The sequence below is a fragment of the Megascapheus bottae genome, chromosome 19, assembly GCF_031878675.1.
Source record: "Megascapheus bottae isolate mThoBot1 chromosome 19, mThoBot2.hap1, whole genome shotgun sequence".
NCBI lineage: Eukaryota > Metazoa > Chordata > Mammalia > Rodentia > Geomyidae > Megascapheus > Megascapheus bottae.
Window position 1 is genome coordinate 16,878,901 of NC_143527.1, and position 16,685 is coordinate 16,895,585.

General features: G+C 47.1%; 1 protein-coding gene across 4 annotated transcripts; it reads left to right on the top strand.

Annotated features, from left to right (window-relative positions):
- Positions 1-625: 625 nt before the first annotated feature.
- Mro (maestro) lies at positions 626-16,685 on the top strand. 4 transcript variants are annotated; one of them, XM_090353085.1, is made up of 9 exons: positions 626-861; positions 2,079-2,215; positions 4,296-4,390; positions 7,704-7,846; positions 8,800-8,899; positions 10,267-10,413; positions 11,302-11,484; positions 14,473-14,628; positions 15,559-16,685. In XM_090353085.1, the coding sequence occupies exons 5-9, from the start codon at positions 8,804-8,806 to the stop codon at positions 15,760-15,762; spliced, it is 786 nt and encodes a 261-aa protein (XP_090209211.1). In that variant the 5' UTR covers positions 626-861; positions 2,079-2,215; positions 4,296-4,390; positions 7,704-7,846; positions 8,800-8,803; the 3' UTR covers positions 15,763-16,685. The 4 variants fall into 4 exon arrangements, with proteins under 4 accessions (XP_090209211.1, XP_090209210.1, XP_090209212.1 ...); XM_090353087.1 differs by lacking the exon at positions 626-861 and having other exon boundaries at positions 2,046-2,215; positions 15,559-15,666; positions 16,009-16,685; XM_090353084.1 differs by lacking the exon at positions 626-861 and having other exon boundaries at positions 2,044-2,215.

Below are 16,685 nucleotides of genomic sequence, written 5' to 3' on the forward strand. Positions count from 1 at the left end.
ATAATTATATTGTATTAAGTGTAATTCTTGTTCACCAAAGAATGATCCTCTTTTTTTTTTTTTTGCCAGACCTGGGACTTGAACTTAAGGCCTGCGCACTGTCCTTGGGCTTTTTCCTCAAGGCTAGTGCCCTGCCACTTGAGCCACAGCACCTCTTCCAGCTATTCTATGTATGTGGTACTGAGGAATCGAACCTGGGTCTTTGTGCATGCTAGGCAAGCACTCTACCACTAGGCCAAACTCCCGGCCCAAGAACGATCCTTTTTACCCACTTTCTGAGGAACAATTTACATGTACTCTAAATCAGTATTTGTTTGCGGGGAGGTCAATTCTTAGCATAGAATGGGTTTTATTTTATTTTAATTTTTGTGCTAGTATTGGAGTTTGAAATGAGTGGCCTCATGGTCTCTGTCAGCTTTTCTTCAAAAAACTAGTGTTTGACTACTTGAGCCACAGATCCATTTCTACCTTTTTTGCTGGTTAATTGGAGTCTCATGGACTTTTCTGCCCAGACTGGCTGTGGACCCTGATCCTTAGAGCTCAGCCTCCCGAATAGCTGGGATTACAGACGTGACATAGCATGGGGGTTTGTAATAACGAGTTCAGCTTTTAATTACTTACTTCTTTAGTGTTAGTACTGGGCTTGAACTCAGCATCTGAAACTCTTGGCTTTTTTGCTCCAGGCAGAGGCTCTACCACCTATGGATCTGTGATGAATTGCAAGCAAGACTCCTGTAGACTTTTCTGCTTTGCCTGAGCTTGAACCTCATTCGTCAGAGCTCAGCCTCTTGAGTAGGGATCTACCATCAATGTGAAGAACAGAAACACTCCTGAGAGGGAGGCCATTCTCAGAGAGAAGAGGTTAAGCAATATTTGAAACAAATTTAAGACAGCAACAAGAAAGGTTGAGGAGAGGGGTGGAGGAGAAGACACGGTTTAAAAGGTGAAAGGGGCCAGCTGCAGATGGCTCACACCTGTAATCTGCATTACTCAGAAGGCTGAGGTGTTGGTTTGAAGCCAGCCCAGGTGGGAAAAGCCCATGAGACTCTTATCTCCAGTTATACACCGAAGAGAAGGGAAAAAGCCCAGAACAGAACTATGGCTCAAGTGATAGGATGCTAACCTGGAGCAAAAAGACTTGGGGATGGTATTCAGGCCCTAAGTTCAAGCCCTAGGACTGGCACAAATGAAGGAAAGAAGAAAGGAAGGAAAAGAAAGGAGGGAGGGAAGGAAGGAAGGAGAGGGAAAGAGGGAAGGAGAGTAAAAGAAACAAGAAAGAAGGAAGAGAGGAAGAAAGGAAGAAAAATAAAGGGAAATTGTATAAATAAGAACTCTGTCCCAAGTTGTCACCACTGTTTCACACTTGTAATTCTGGCTACTTGGGAGGCTAAGAACAGAAGCATTATGGTTCAAGGCCAGTGGGGCAGAAAAAGTTCACAAGACCTTTTCTCAGTGCATGACGAGGCACTGCGACTTATGCCTACCATGTAAACTATGTGGAAGGCTGTGGCTGGATGTGTGGGCAGAAAAGTCCACGGTATTCTATCTCCATGGAGTAAAGCTAGATGTGGAGACGAGCGCCTGCCAACCTACAAGGATGCCTAATATAGGTGGATGGTGGCTCAGGTGCACACCAAGGTGAGATAGGAGGCCATATTCTACAAAGTACTGGTGAAACAGGTCTGGAAATCCTTAGCAAGCAAAAAAAAGAAAAAAAGGCACTCTTTTCCTAGAGGTAAATGCGTGGTAAAGCAAATGAGGCCACTGAGATCCCAGGCTCTTGAACCAGCTGGGGGCTGGGGAATTCGGCCTGCCCCTGCAGGATTGAGAGGATGGAACGGCAGCTCAAGCCATGTGGCTTCCCGTGGCTCTGCCTTCTCCCATGCTGTCTGCTGATCAGGTCTCTGATGTCAAGCGTGGGCAGCGTGCAGGAAAATCGGAAACAAACTGTGGGAATCTTTATAAAAGTTTGCAAAAACGGTATCATTTGGCATGAATCTGTAGCCATTGTCAGGGGGCAGATGGGCCACAAAAGCTTCTATTGTGTATTTATTGACTGTTCTTGTTCCCTCGTCAAGGACTAAGGCAGCTCACTGTGGACTGGAGGCTGGCTGAAAGGACAGCGCTGCTGCCATGGAATGAGCTACATTCGCCTTTCCCCAGGACGGGCCGAGAGAGAAGCCAGCCACGCGGTGCTCCGCCTTGCCCAGCTCAGGTAAACAGCGCAGCATCATTTCTGGGTCTATTAATATTGTGGTAGTATAACATGGCCAATCCCTTGCTGTAGATTTCACCAGCTGAACAATGCTTACGAAAGTTTACGATTACTTTTTGGAAAGAGGACCACTGATGATGTGATGGGGGAAAGTAAGTACTCACGTAGGAGAAGCTTTTAAGATTGAGCTGCATCAGCTTCACTGTTTTTCTTGAAACAAAGCCCAGGCTATGCTATAACTCTGGGTCTCTCTGTCTGTGCTACCTTGCCTGATGAACTTGACTTTCCTTCTTTCTTTATAAGTTCTCATTTACATTGACTTTATACTGAATTTATTGGTGGGCCATATGTGTCTCCTAGGACGTCTTTTTCTCCTGTGCCATCTCTTCTGGTTTAGGGGCAGTCGGTTCCTTTGCAGAGTGGGTCATCTCAGTGTGGCCGGGAGCCGCTCATGTGTGGACTCGTGTGACCATGAGGTCTGCAAGGAGGGTTCACACCGTGGGTATGTGGCTCACCTGGGTGTGTTTGGTGATCAGAGAATCTACAGGAGCCGAGTGTGGTGGCGGATGCCTGCAATCCTTACGCTCAGGGGTCTGAGGCATGAGGATCATGAGCTGGAGTGACACTATCTTGAAAAAGTAAAAGACTGTAAACTTCAAGATGATCACCTTCCTTCCTCCTTCCTTCCCCTTTCTCTCTCTCTCTCTCTCTCTCTCTCTCTCTCTCTCTCTCTCTCTTTCTCTCTTTCTCCCTTCGCCCCCCCCCCCCCCCCGAGCTTCAACTCAGGGTCTTGTGTACATGCTTAGCATTTTCCTGCTCAACACTGGTACTTTCCCACTTGAATCACAGCTCCACTTTGGACATCCTGCTGGTTAACTGGAGAGAAGAGAAGAATCAGGATTTTTTTTTTTTTAACTGAGGGTGGCTTCAAAACGCAACCCTCAGATCTTAGCCTCTTATGCAGCTAGGCTGGGCAGGTGCTATACTGATGGATGGGCCATTCTTCCAGCACCTTTTGTACTATTTTGTTCTAAATTCTGGGCCTGAATGCTATCCCTGAGATTTTGTGCTCAAGGCTAGAACTCTTATCACTTATCCACTTCTGAGATAGGGTCTCAGTTCCTGCCAAGGTGCAGGCCTGGATTTGACCTTCCCATCATAGCTGGGATAACCACTGTGCACTACTATGCTCAGTTTTTTTTTTTCCCATTGAGATGGAGTCTCTCAGATTTTTCTACCCAAGCTGGCCTTGAACCTTGAACCTCCTATTCTCAGCCTCCTAAGTAGCTAAGATATTGGCATGGCTCCTGGCACCAGGAGTTCTTAAGGGAAAATGAAGATTGGAGCCTCTTGATTTGCATGACGATGTGGGGTTTTGGGTCAGGTGAGCAAGGAGTCAATAGCCAGAGATCAGCTCAGGCCCAGAGGCTACAGGAAAACACTGAGAAGTTACTTTTGAGTGCGGTTCTAAGCATGAGTGTCAATTAATACAGTCAGGAGGGAGGGACTAAGAGACGTCCAAGAGCCATCCTTTCATTCACAGTTTGTACCCACCCACGGGGACAGCTGGGTCACAAGAGGCTGCAGCTCCCACAGCCAAAGCAGGGTGAAGCCCAGCCACTCCCTTTTACGGCCTGCATTTTATTTAAGATAGGAAGCAAAAAGATCATCACTTTCGGATTCAAACTCACAGAGTGCACGGGAGGTGGAAGGGCATCAGGACAGTCCACTGTGTCCACAGGGCGATGGACTATGGGAGAAGGTGGGGGCCGTGAGCCGCCGTGACCCATCCACAGCCTGGCTGGCCTCCAGCTCCCACTGCAGCTGCCTCCTCACGTGCCTTTGCATCTGTGTCCACGCTGAGCTCTCTCTGTGCAGCCAGGGCCCACGTGTCATGCAGCAGGGCTTCCATTGAGTCGATGTCCTTGGACTCTCGAGCTCTCTATCAGCTCCTCCCTGTGGCATGAGCAGTCTTGCCTTGCTAGAGAGCTGTGTGCCCAGTCTTAAGTCCTCCCCGTGGGTTTTCAGGAGGGCAGTCTGCCCACTGGTGCCACCTGCTGAGCATTCTGCATTTGGACAGGATCTCCATGCACACTTGAAAAAAGCGGATTGAAGGTCCACACCCGCTGCTGAAACCCATCATCCCAGCTACTCGGGAGCCTGAGAGCTGAGCAGGTCAGTCCAAGCTGGGACAGAAAAGTCTGAACCTTTGACCTCCAATTAACCAGAAAATGTCAGAAGTGGGGATGTGACTTAAGTGGTGGAACACCAATCTTGAGTGAAAAAGCTAAGCAAGGGGCTGGGAGTTTGGCCTAGTGGTAGAGTGCTTGCCTAGCATGCACGAAGACCTGGGTTTGATTCCTCCGTACCACATACATAGAAAAAAAGCTGGAAATCATGCTGAGGCTCAAGTGGTAGAGCTCTAGCCTTGAGAAAGTCCAAGGACAGTGCTCAGGCCCTGAGCTCAAGCCCAGGACTGGCAAAAAAAAAAAAAAAAAAAAAAAAAAAAAAAAAAAAGCTAAGCAAGGCATGCCAGGCTCTGAATTCAAGTCCCAATACTAGCAGGCACATACACACACACACACACACACACACACACACACACACACACACACACACGACACGCACGCGCACATGCAGAATGAATGGATAAGAAGGCATCATCTTTGGTGGAGGATGTAAGCAAATTTTCCTTCCCTCCTTCTCTTCCTTCCTTATTTTCTTTCTTTTGGGGATGTGTGCTGGTACATAGGAGTGTTGAACATGCTAGGCAGGATCTCTGCTCCTGAGGGCATCTCCATCCCGAGTTTTCTTCTATTAATCTTCTTATTTGCAGAGCAGAGAATGGCGCGTAGGCCCTCAGGCATGCTAAGCCAGTACTCCGCTGCTGAGCTACACTCCCCACCTTGCATTGGAGAAGTGAAAAATCAAGTCAGGGCTTTAATCCTTTCTTCACACAAGAGCCTGACGAGCCTGGCATGCTTGACCAGGAGGTGCCTCTGACCGCTCTGACACTGAAGAGAAGCCACTTTGACAAATGACTGTCACTTGTCCCTGTCATTTGTACCAGTAGTAGTACAACTAGTACTAATAATAGAAGGGTCTCCTTGTTTCTGCCCATTCAGGGTGTGGATGTCAGTTCAGTTCTCCAGTGAGACTTTGTATAGAATCTTGTCTCACTGCAGCTATCCCTCTTCTACTCTCTGTGCCTAAAACATTTTTATCCAGTTTCTGGATCAAGCTTGATCCCGGCTTGAACTGCATGGATCAGCATATGGATTCTGTCTTGACTGACACACACCCCACCTCATTGTTTGTTTGCTTTGTGCTGGTACTGGGGCTTGAACTCAGGGCCTTGAGCTTTTTGCTCAAGGCTAGCATTCTACAGCTACATTCTATAGCTATAGCTCCACCTCCAGCTTTTTACTGGTTCATCAGAGTCTCACAGACTTCCCTGCCAGTGTGGTTTTGAACTTTGATCCTAACAGATCCTCAGATCTCAGCCTCCTGAGTAGTAGCTAGAATTACAGGCCTGAACCACCAGCACTTGTCCCATCTTATTTTCTTGAAAAGAGGAAAACAAATTTGGAAGACTGGAACTGTTGATTCCATATGAAAACTCTCTTGTTTGATATGTCTTCATCTCTGGCTTTCTCCCAGCTAGAGACAAACAGGAGGCGCCTTTCTTCTCCCAGAACCCCCCCCCCCTCCCTGATCCATCCTCCTCTCTCCCTCCTCCCCACCGCACCCTTTACCCTTGTCTTCATTCCCTCCATGTCTTCCCATTACTCGGTCATGATTGGCATGCCCACATGTAGGGCTTGGGGATACCCTCAGGCTTTATCCTGTTAGCAACGCCCAAAAAGCCAGCATGCCTTTGCCTGACCTTGCTGTCTTGTTCAGTCTATTTATTGATTTCCTTTTTCCGAAAGACATCTCAGTTTCCTCTTTCTTCTTTGTGTCATGCTGGCTGGCAGTCCAGCTTCCTGTTCTGTCCCTCTGTTGTTGAAACTGGATCCTAAGACGTCAACTGTGGTGGCCTTGAGGCCCAAACCACACTGGCTTTTGTCTTCAGCCTGGTTGTTCTTACTTTCTCCGTAGTGTCCTCTTTCTCTCCTGTCCTCTGATGCGTGCACCAGAACTGGGATTTGAATTCAGGACTGTGCCTCAATTTCTCCAGCCTTAAATTAGGACTGGTAGGAAGAGGCTTTTTTGTTTTGATTTTTTTTTTTTTTTTTTTTTGCCAGTCCTAGGGCTTGTACTCAAGCCCTGAGCACTATCCTTGGGTTTTTTCAAGGCTAGAGCTCTACCATTTGAACCACAGCATCACTTCCGGCTTTTTTTTTTTTTTCTGAGTATGAGGTACTGAGGAATTGAACCCAGGGCTTCATGCATGCTAGGAGAGCACTTTACCGCTAGGCCATGCTCCCAGCTCTAGGAAGAGTTCTTATCTCAGTTTGTTGTAAGAATTGAGGTGGGAAGTCCAGACAATGTTTATGTAATGTCAGTGTCGGGCACATGGAAATACTCAATAATGTTATGTGTTACTATATCAATAAGCCACTAAGTCTTTGGAGACATTTTCTTTTAAGACATATTGCTTGTATTACTTAACACAGAGCTAGCTAATAATTATCCATAGTTAGATCATAGAGCCCAGGAAAGGAAGAAAGATGGAAATCTGGCCTTTTTATCCCCTGTCCATACCAGGGCTTGGACTCAAGGCCTCTAATTCACTAGGCCTTCTGTTCAATCAAGGCTGGTACTCTACCACTTGAGCCATGCTTCTTGCCTGACCCTTTTGCTGGTGCTCTTGGAGATACAATCTTAAGGCCTCTTCTCTCAGAATTGGCTTTGAACCACAGTCTTCTAGATCTCAGCCTCCTATGCAACTAGGATTACAGGTGTGGACCAGTGGTGACCAACTTAGGTACAGCTTTTTAATATTTTGTTATTTTCCCCCCAACCAGTGAAGTGGTTGAGGGTTTAAACTGCTCCTTTCAGGACATATCCTATTTGTTGACCAGGAAGGGTGACAAGGGCTAAAACTGTAGCTGGGGGGTGAGGATTTTTGGCTTAGAACACAGTGTCCCTATCTGTGGCCTAAAGGTGGGTCCCGGAGGAGGCTGCAGCCCTGGAAGCTGGACACTGGCGCCATGCTGCCATCTTGTGGCCACTTGAGGGTATAACGTGGGCAGCGCCATGTCATGTGGTGTGGGCAAAGGTCTTCACTAGTCCTTCTGGGGGAAAGTCTGGGTGAGGCCGGCCTGGTGGGAAGGGAAGGCACAGGAAGGGGGTCAGGGAGGGAGATCCCTCAGCATAGAGTGGGCATCTCCCATCTACAAGAGCCTTCTCACTGGAGGGCAATTCCCTCCGGGACAGCACTGCCCCCCCTTCCCTCCTTTTGATCTCAATTTCCGGTGCTATGCAGTGGGCCAACTTTCTAGAAAACCTGTGTCACCTTCTAATTTCCCCTATCTGATGTCAGGGAGTCAGAACTGGGAAGACTTAGCTGAGTCATCACATTTGAAACCCAGCTGGACAGCTGCCCTCCCCGGGGACCCAGGACCAGCTGCTTCCCCCGCCAATCACAGCAGCTCCTCAGGTGACAGCCACGGCCTAGAGACACAGGTAAGGTGCCCTCAGCCAGGGTCTGCCCACACTACGGGGGAAATTGAGGCATCTTGCAATACTACTGTATGACTGGGCTCAGAGGGATTTGAACCCTGGTCAAGGATGGAGTACTTGGTGACATTCTCTGAAGCTGATTTTATTTTTCTATTTACAGGCCGTGTTATAGGTCACACTGTCAGTAAAAACAATTAGGGAAGTGTTAGATGCTTCAAACTGAAGCGTTCACAGGCTTGGTCTGTGCCGGGGCCTACCGGCAGCAAATTGGGGTTCCTGAAATAGGGGGCAGGGACTGGAAAAAATAGAAGAGAGACAAACACATCGGGTCTGGGAGGTCTGCAGCCCAGGCAAAAACTGCCGCCTCGTTTATTCTCAACTCAAAGCTTATATCCCTTCTTGAGACCAGGGCACTGCCAGGTGTTACATCCAGATGGTTAATCAGGGAACTGTTGGGGGTTACATTCATATGGTAAATCTCAGATCAATTGAACAGAAGAAGGCCAAAAAACAATAAGACAATCAAGCAATTATCTGATGCAAATCAAAGTACAGTTTGATTCCACTCTGGCTCCCAACAGGTCTGCACCTAGGTTGTGAGCTTTTAAGAGTGATTGGGGATGGCTCATATCTGGCTCCTCAGGAGGCAGAAATAAAATAGAAAAACTTGAAAAACCTCCATACAGTATGTGCCTAATATCCCAGCTAAAGTACAAAGCATACATAGGATTGAAGTCTGGGGAGGTAAGGCAAAAATCAAGATTTTTCTGCAAATGTCTTATCACCAAGATACAAAAAAAAAATCATTTCAAAGGTCAAATTCAGCATTGGCAGCCCTTTGCATTCTTACTCCGGCTCAGTGCCATGTGTAGCAATGCCTGTCAACGCTGAGACTTGAGATGGCTGTTTGTGGCTCACATGATGATTCTGACTTTGGATTTTTATTTTGTTTTTAGTTCCATGGACAACTCACAGAGAATCCTAGACCAGCCCCTTCCTATCCCAATTTCCCAGCCCAAGAAGAAAAGAACATCACTTCTGTCCTTCTTTTCTAAGGTTTGAAACAAAATGTAATGGAGAAATGTGCCTGCCTGGCCTGCAGGTGCCTGCAGTTAGGTAGAGCTGTTTACCAAGGTCCCTTCTGAAAACCATGTGATGACAATTCTTTTAATATGAACAGAATGTTTATCAGATGACAAGATGAGCTGAGAAGTTAATCTGCTGCCGACTTACCAATTTAAATACAGAATGAACTGCAATGAATAGTCAAAAGTAACCACAAGGCTTGGAAATGACCAAATCTCATTGATAGTGCGATGGGGTTGGTGCTGGTGGATCATGCCTATAATTCTAAGACTTTCAACAGGCTGAGATTTGAGGGTCCTGGTTCAAAACTAGTCTGAGAAGACAATCTGAGAGACTCTTATCTCTGATTAGTCAGCAAAAAAGCCCAAAGTTGGAGATGTGTCTTAAGGGGTATAGCACCATTCTTGATTAAAAAAAAAAAGCTGAGGGAGGATATGATTTCTTGAGTTCAAGTACTAGCAGAGAAATAGCCAGATCTCAACCCAATGTGGTAGCCCCTCTTATTAAAGCTGGGGTATGTTGGCAGTGGCTTTTCCCTTGTCTGGGTCTTTCATGCTTGTGAGTCTGTCTCTAGTGTGGTTGCTGTGCTCCGGCTTTGAAGAACACCAGAGCGTTCCTGGTGACAAAGCTCATTGTGTATGTGGATCACGGCACCCCATCTCTTGTATATGGTGGCTTAGAGTCCAGTCTTTGAAGAAGACATTTGTGCATCTGACATGCAGTGTTTCCCAACATGTGTATGCGTGTGCGTTTCTCCTCGGGATCTCAGTGGCTCAGATGCCTGCGTTCTCTAGAGGTGGGACAGCCTTTAAGTGCCTTGAAATGGTTGTGGATGTGTAGCAGCTGTGTGTGGCTCTGCTTTGCCAGTCTTGTCACATTCCTTCGATGAGGTGGCTAAGGAAGGTGACTGTTGAGAATGAACCCTTGGGATTAGCAATCTGTGGAGTGGGGAGTGGGGGTGGGCGGAGGGAGGTGTCAGCCTGACTGCAGGGGGATCAAGAGGGAACAGGAGGAGAAGTTGTAAAAAGCAAGGCCATACAGACTTGCTGTTTGTGGCGTTCAGCTATGAAGTGAAGCAGAAAAATGAGAGGGAAGAAGAGGGTCAAGGGAGCTCTGCTTTGAGAACCAGTTTAGTGGCTCACAGTGTAGCTCAGTGGCTGAGTGTGTACTTAGCATATGTAAAACTCTGGTTTGATCCTCAGCAACACACAGACACACACACACACACACACACACCCCTTTAGTAGTAGGATTTTTCTTCAAGGGAAGGAGGGTGTGGCAGGGTCGGGTTCAGATTATGATTCTGACTTCTCCCAAATGAATACATTTACCTCCAGGTCTCTTGGAAACTGAGACTCCGGAATCAGGAGCCTTTGAAGAATATGTTTTTCATCCTGGCTGAAAAAGCACGCGATCCCAATGCTAAAAAGCGCCACCTGGCAATGAAAAGCCTGGGTACCATGGCTTGCGAAGCCCCAGACCAGGTAGGGGAGGGAGATGGAGCTCAGCGGGCCTCCCTGCCCCTCCCAGCCTCCTGGGAGTGCATTCCCCATGGCCGTGACACCTGGTGGGCTATCACCTCAGGTGTCACCTAGCCTCATGGAGCAGTGCATTGGGGGAACTTCACAGTGTCCAGGATGAGACCCCATGTTGACCCAACACTCTTCCTGAGGCCCAAGGTCGTCTCCCAAGGTCTCCAGGCACGACGGGGCTTCTCCAGTTGTAGGACTGAGGTTTCTGTTTTCTTGTTGGCAGCTTGTCTGCTGCAGCAGAGTCTGACACCCGATGAAGAAGCCACAAGGGAGACTTCAATTTTGTCAGTCTCTGTTAGTCTGGAAGTAAGTTCCAGGGTCTTTCCACATTTGAGGAGAGCAGATAGTAGAGTGATTCAGAGTCACAGGAATCCTCTGGATTATTAGCTGTGGAAAACACTAACATTAAGATTGACACACGATCCCCCCACCCCCACTGCCCTCCTGGGTTATGGAAGAGGCTTGCTCATTGTTTACATTTGTTTAGTAAGAGACATTTGTCACATTGCTTCCATTAGCATCTGCCAGTGGCAGAACCATCTCAAGTCCTTGCTATTGTACATAAGGAACCTAAGGCTGAGCAGGCCCTTAGATGGCCCTGGCCTGCTCTTTTCCTTGAACTCACCTGCTCAGAGCCCACACTCCACGTTGCTCTTTCTGTCTTCCGTAACCTAGTTGGGCTCTCAGGTTGCATTTAGAGAACTGTTTGTGATTTGGCGGGAGTTGACAGTCTCCTGGGCCATGTCTTCCACGACTGGAGGGTTGGAAGTAGACTTTGCTTCTTTGCCTCACAAGAAGCCATTCTTTGGCTACGAATGGTATGTCCAATCTTGGTAACAGGTGAGGAAGCACAAGAAAATGATGCTGGACCTGCTGGTGTATGGGCTGTATGACCCCGTGAGCTCAGAGGTCATCTACGAGAGCGTGAAGACCCTGACCGTCATCCTGGCGAAGATCCAGGGCAAATGTCTGGGTTCCTTCTTCATAGACATCACCCTGCAGACCCGGACTTTACTGGATGACGTGAGTGAGATGATGCCTGGCGTTGTGGAGTGTCGTGATCACGGTGGGATGGGAAAAGAGAATGCTGCTCGGGAAGTGTGGGCATGACATTTGTTAATGAGTGTTGAGAGATGAAACTGGGGAGTTAGGGAGGACAGGAAAGATGTACAGTACCCCACTGCCACCATCCACATTCGTTTCTGTAAGTTACTTGATGCCCTCTGATGATGGCAGGGATGTTGGCATGCAGTGGACGCTGTCTTCTACCTGCAACTGTGACAATAGTTTTTGGGGACCTCTTGCCATGTGCTATACTACACTGTGCTGGACACTTTATACTGATAGCTGATCTCGCAGAATCCCCACAGTCACCCTGGAAAGTGGGGACAGGGTTTCCTTCATTGTTTGCATGTCATCACCTGGAACCTCCTCCAAGGTCCCAGAGCCTGTAAGTGGTTCTAAAAGCAGACTCTTTGGATTCAGCATTAGATCTTTTAACCACTGCGTGACAAGACCAGTTGAACAGGAAGTGCTCAAGTGACAGTGTTTAGCCTGGGGCCAGGAGGATGCTGAAGGCTAACCCATCATGCTGTGCTGCCACTGCTCTGTCTGTCTATCTGAAAGAAAAGCACAGAGCTTTTTATTTACTCCTAGAACAGCTCACACCAGCTTCTCATCCCCTCATACTCCATGCAGCCACAGGCACCAGCTAGATGAATCAGAGGGCAGATGTTGAGATGATGAGAGGCCCAGGCTGATCTAGCACCTTCTTCCTGTCTCCAGAAATATTTTCTCTTTTAAATGTCCACCATTCATCTTTGGGGAGAGGACAGGAAGATGTCCACATGGCCATCACAAGCCTTGAGGACTTGTCATGTAAGCATCAAGCCTTCATGACTATTCAGCCACTTGCCCGTCAATCAGTTAATCAATTAATGTATGCCAGGGGCTTAAACTCAGAATCTGGGTGCTGTCTCTTAGCTATTGTGCTCCAGGCTGGTTACCACTTGAGACACAGCTCCACTTGTGGCTTTTTTGCTGGTTTATTGGAGCTGAGTCTCACAGATTTTGTCTGCCAAGGCTGACTTTGAACTATGATCCTTAGATCTCAACCTCCTGAGTATTAGAAGTATAGGGCTCAATACTTGTGTGTGTGTGTTTTGCTAGTCCTGGGCCTTGGACTCAGGGCCTGAGCACTGTCCTTGGGCTTTCTCAAGGCTAAAGCTCTACCACTTGAGCCACAGCACCACTTCTGGCTTTTTCTTTTTTCTTTTTTTTTTGGATCATGGGGCTTGAACTCTGGGCCTGGGTGCTGTCCCTGAGCTCTTCAGCTCAAGGTTCTCACCATACCCCTTGAGCCACAGTGCTACTTCCCATTTTCTGGTGGTTAATTGGAGAAAAGAGTCTCATAGACGTTTCAGTGCCCAGGTTGGCTCTGAACTGAGCTGCTCAGATCTCAGCCTCCTGAGTAGCTAGGATTACAGGTGTGAGCCACCTCTGGCTTTTTTTTGTGTCTTTTCTTTTCTTTTTGGTGCTGGGGATCGAACCCAGGACGTTGCACTTGCTAGGCAAGCGCTTTGCCACTGAGCTACATCTCAGCCCAACTTCTGGCTTTTTCTATGTATGTGCAATGGAGGAATTGAACCCAGGTCTTCCTGCATGCTAGGTAAGCACTCTACCACTAGGCCAAACTCCCAGCCATGTCTTTTTTTGTTGTTGTTTTTGTTTTTAAGAAACTTTGAGCCTGTAGAATAAGGAAGTCCTCCTGCAGTGCTGTTCACTGCAGTTTGTATCTGCCTGCTTCATGTTTCACTCACCATCTGTGCTCCACCTGCAATCTGCATTCCTGTATATCTCAGCACGCTGTATATCTCAGCAGGCTTTGAAGGGAGTAAGCTCTTAGTCAGTGTTTGTTGAGTTGTACATACACATAAGCACTTGACAGAACAACTAATGAAGTACAACCTAGAGACAGATTCTGTACGTGTACATATGCCAAAGTTTTTCAGATACTTTACAAACTGAACAGCGGTCCTCAGTTCTGCCAGGTCTCTAAGATCCCAGTTCTAAATGCTTTTTCCTGACCAGCCCTGTTTCCTCTGGCTTACCTGGAGCAGCATAAGACCAGGAAACATTGACAGAAAATCTATGTAGTAAGTTAGAGGACCTCGCTTCCTGTGTTGGCTAACTTGTCTGCTAATGAGACTCCGGCAGGCTGCAGAGCCCTGGGCTTTGGTCTCTATTGGTGAAAAGAGAGATAAGCTAGATCACAGGGAAGAGAATGGGAGGGAGCCCCAAGATGTGGGTTTATGAACAAGCCAACCAATCAGACAAAAGCTGGGATAGTAGGGAGCATGTCAGGGGAAGAAATACAATCCTGGTTTTCATCATAGATGGAAGAAACTCAGATGAAAAAGAACAGAGAGGTCACCTGGTAAAAATACTGGAGCTAGGGCCAGGAGTTTGGCCTAGTGGACGAAGACCCAGGGGTTCAATTCCTCAGTACCACATACATAGAAAAAAGCTGGAAGTGCTGTTGAGGCTCAATTGGTAGAGCTCTAGCCTTGAGGAAGTCCAAGGACAGTGCTCAGGCCCTGAGCTCAAGCCCAGGACTGGCAAATATATATATACACACATATATATATACTGGAGCTAGTAAGTGGGTGGCTGCTCAAGTACATTCTAGAACAAGGAAAAAAAAAAAAAACCAACTTAGCCCAATCCAATCCACTTCAACTCAACTCAACCCAACCCAACCTGAACAAACTCAAAACGACTCAAATCAAAACTAAACTAAACAAAGGAAAGAATAATAATTCCTATAGGTATTGACGCAGGCTAAAAATCCTGGATAGGTTGGTAGAAGAACTGAAGAACGGAGTTGCACAGCATCAGTGGAATGGCTTGAGTCCACAGACTCAAGGAGGAAAAGCACACTGCACCTGATTGTCCACAATGCAATATGTACTTAAGAATGATGGTTCTGTTGTTTGTTGACACAACCCACAGGACAATGACAGCGTGAGATACTCGGCCTTTATTTTATTTGGGCAGTTGGCTGCATTTGCTGGGAAGAAATGGAAGAATTTTTTTACCAATCAGGTGAAGCAGACGCAGGATTCCCTCCTAACCCATTTACAGGATAGAAACCCTCATGTCGCCAAGGTAAGATTCCGATCCTCCAATCAGCCACACACAGCTTCTGTGCTTTTCCTAGCAGGGAGTGGGGCAGCCTGCAGAGCTCAGATGCTGAGGCATTGGGATTCCTTTCAGTTAGAACTAGGAAGTCCTGGGAGGGGTGCTGCACACCTGTAATCTCAGTACTCAGGAGGAAGAGGCAGGAAAATTTTAAGTCAGGGGACTCCCTGGGTTTTATAGCAAAAGCCTGTCTCAGAAACCAAAACAAACAAAAGGAGTAGTCCATAGCATATCCAGGTGAATCCTGGAGAGAGTGCCTTCTGGTATGTCATCTCTCCCAGAGCCAGGGGGGTCACATCCATCCACTCCCACTCCACATGCCCCGTCCAGCATCTATCAGTGCTAGAGAAACTCAGATTGGCAGAGGATGGAGAGGGAGCAGTTTGGCTCAGTGGGGATGGAAGCTCATATAACAGAGAGGGAGAGACTTGTTTATCTGTAGAGCCTGGCATAGCTTTCTCACTCCTGCGTTCTCAAGGCCCTGTGTAACTTCTGGGTTAGGCTTTGAGCACGATCTGCCCTTGTAGGATCAACTACAGCCTGCTTTGGAGTGAGACTGGGCTCGTGTTTCAGAACCACTGGGAACAAAGGGTTCTATCAAACCACGTGTGCGTGCGTGTGTGTGTGTGTGTGTGTGTGTGTGTGTGTGTGTGTGTGTGTGTGAGAGAGAGAGAGAGAGAGAGATAGACAGAGACAGAGACAGAGACAGAGACAGAGACAGAGAGGGACAGAGAAAGAAACAAAGACAAATTAAATTTAAGGTTCAAGGTATCACCTGGAAGGTTCAGGTTTTGCAAACTACCTGCCCATAGATTGGGGTGCAGTCTTGCTTGTTTGGGACCCTAGAAGCTCACTGGTATTTTCTTCACAGTAGGATGACAATATTACTTTCTTCAGGCATGCAAAACAACTTTTCAAGCCTGTTCTCCATATCTGAAACTGAAGAAGGATTGCACCTTCCAGAGTGAAGAAGATCAAAGGAACTCCAAACTCTGCCGGCAGCTGGTGAGCAAGCCAGGGCAGGAGAGAATTCTCTTCCAGTCTCTGACACAGAAGGTGGCCAAAGCCCACCAGGGAGTTAACCCCCCAGACACACACTAAATGACTCTGGCCATTGATTTCCACTGTTATTGACCCATAATACTGTCATGGTGAGAGACTTGGAAGATTGTGCACACAGCTATTGGCAGATGTGGTTCAGGTCAGGAGTTGTAAGCAGGTGACACAGCTACCAGCTCACCCGCCTCTGTGTATCCTAATGCTTTGCATTGACAACTGGCCACTAGTTACATATTTCCGGGGGCTTCCAGTCCTTTCCTCACATGTGCTTTTGCTAATGTCTTTCAGAGCCACTATCATCCAGAGCTCCTGCAGTTCTTCTACGCCAATAAAATACTCTAAGCGCAGAGAGTCAGGACAATGGTTCCACATAAGAGCCCTGCCAGGGACACCGGGGTTCCCTCTGTCTGTTTTGTCTGGTTGGATGTCTCTTTTGCTTGCTTCTTAGGATTGTCTCAGAAAAGAAGGAATAAGAAGGGCAAAAGAGGGGAAAAGTAACACCATGGAGTTATACCTACCTACCTAGCATAAAAGTCTAGGTTGTTTTTCTCATCTCACAATTTTTTCCCACCCAAGCTTGACGGGGATACTTCCTTTTTTTAAAGATATTGAAAGCCTCTGTAGGTTCACCGCTTAACTTCAGCCACTCTCCTCAAGTTCACCCCGGTTAACTAGTGTGTATTCCTAAGGTTGGATTTCTGAGCTCAACAGAATATTAGCTTAAAGTTATACTTGCTTTTAATATTTGGCTATTTGCTGTTGATAGCAAATGCCAAGATTAATTTTTAAAGTTGTTCAAGAGGGCAAACAGATGGCTTGCAGCGATTATATTTAGGAGTTTTTCATCGTTTTTAAAAGTCATCGCTTTCAAGAACATCTTAAAGAGAACTAACCGAAAGAAATGTCAATGTGTTAGAATTTCTTGGCTGGTAACTTATAGAATAAAAATAGTAATGTTTATTGAT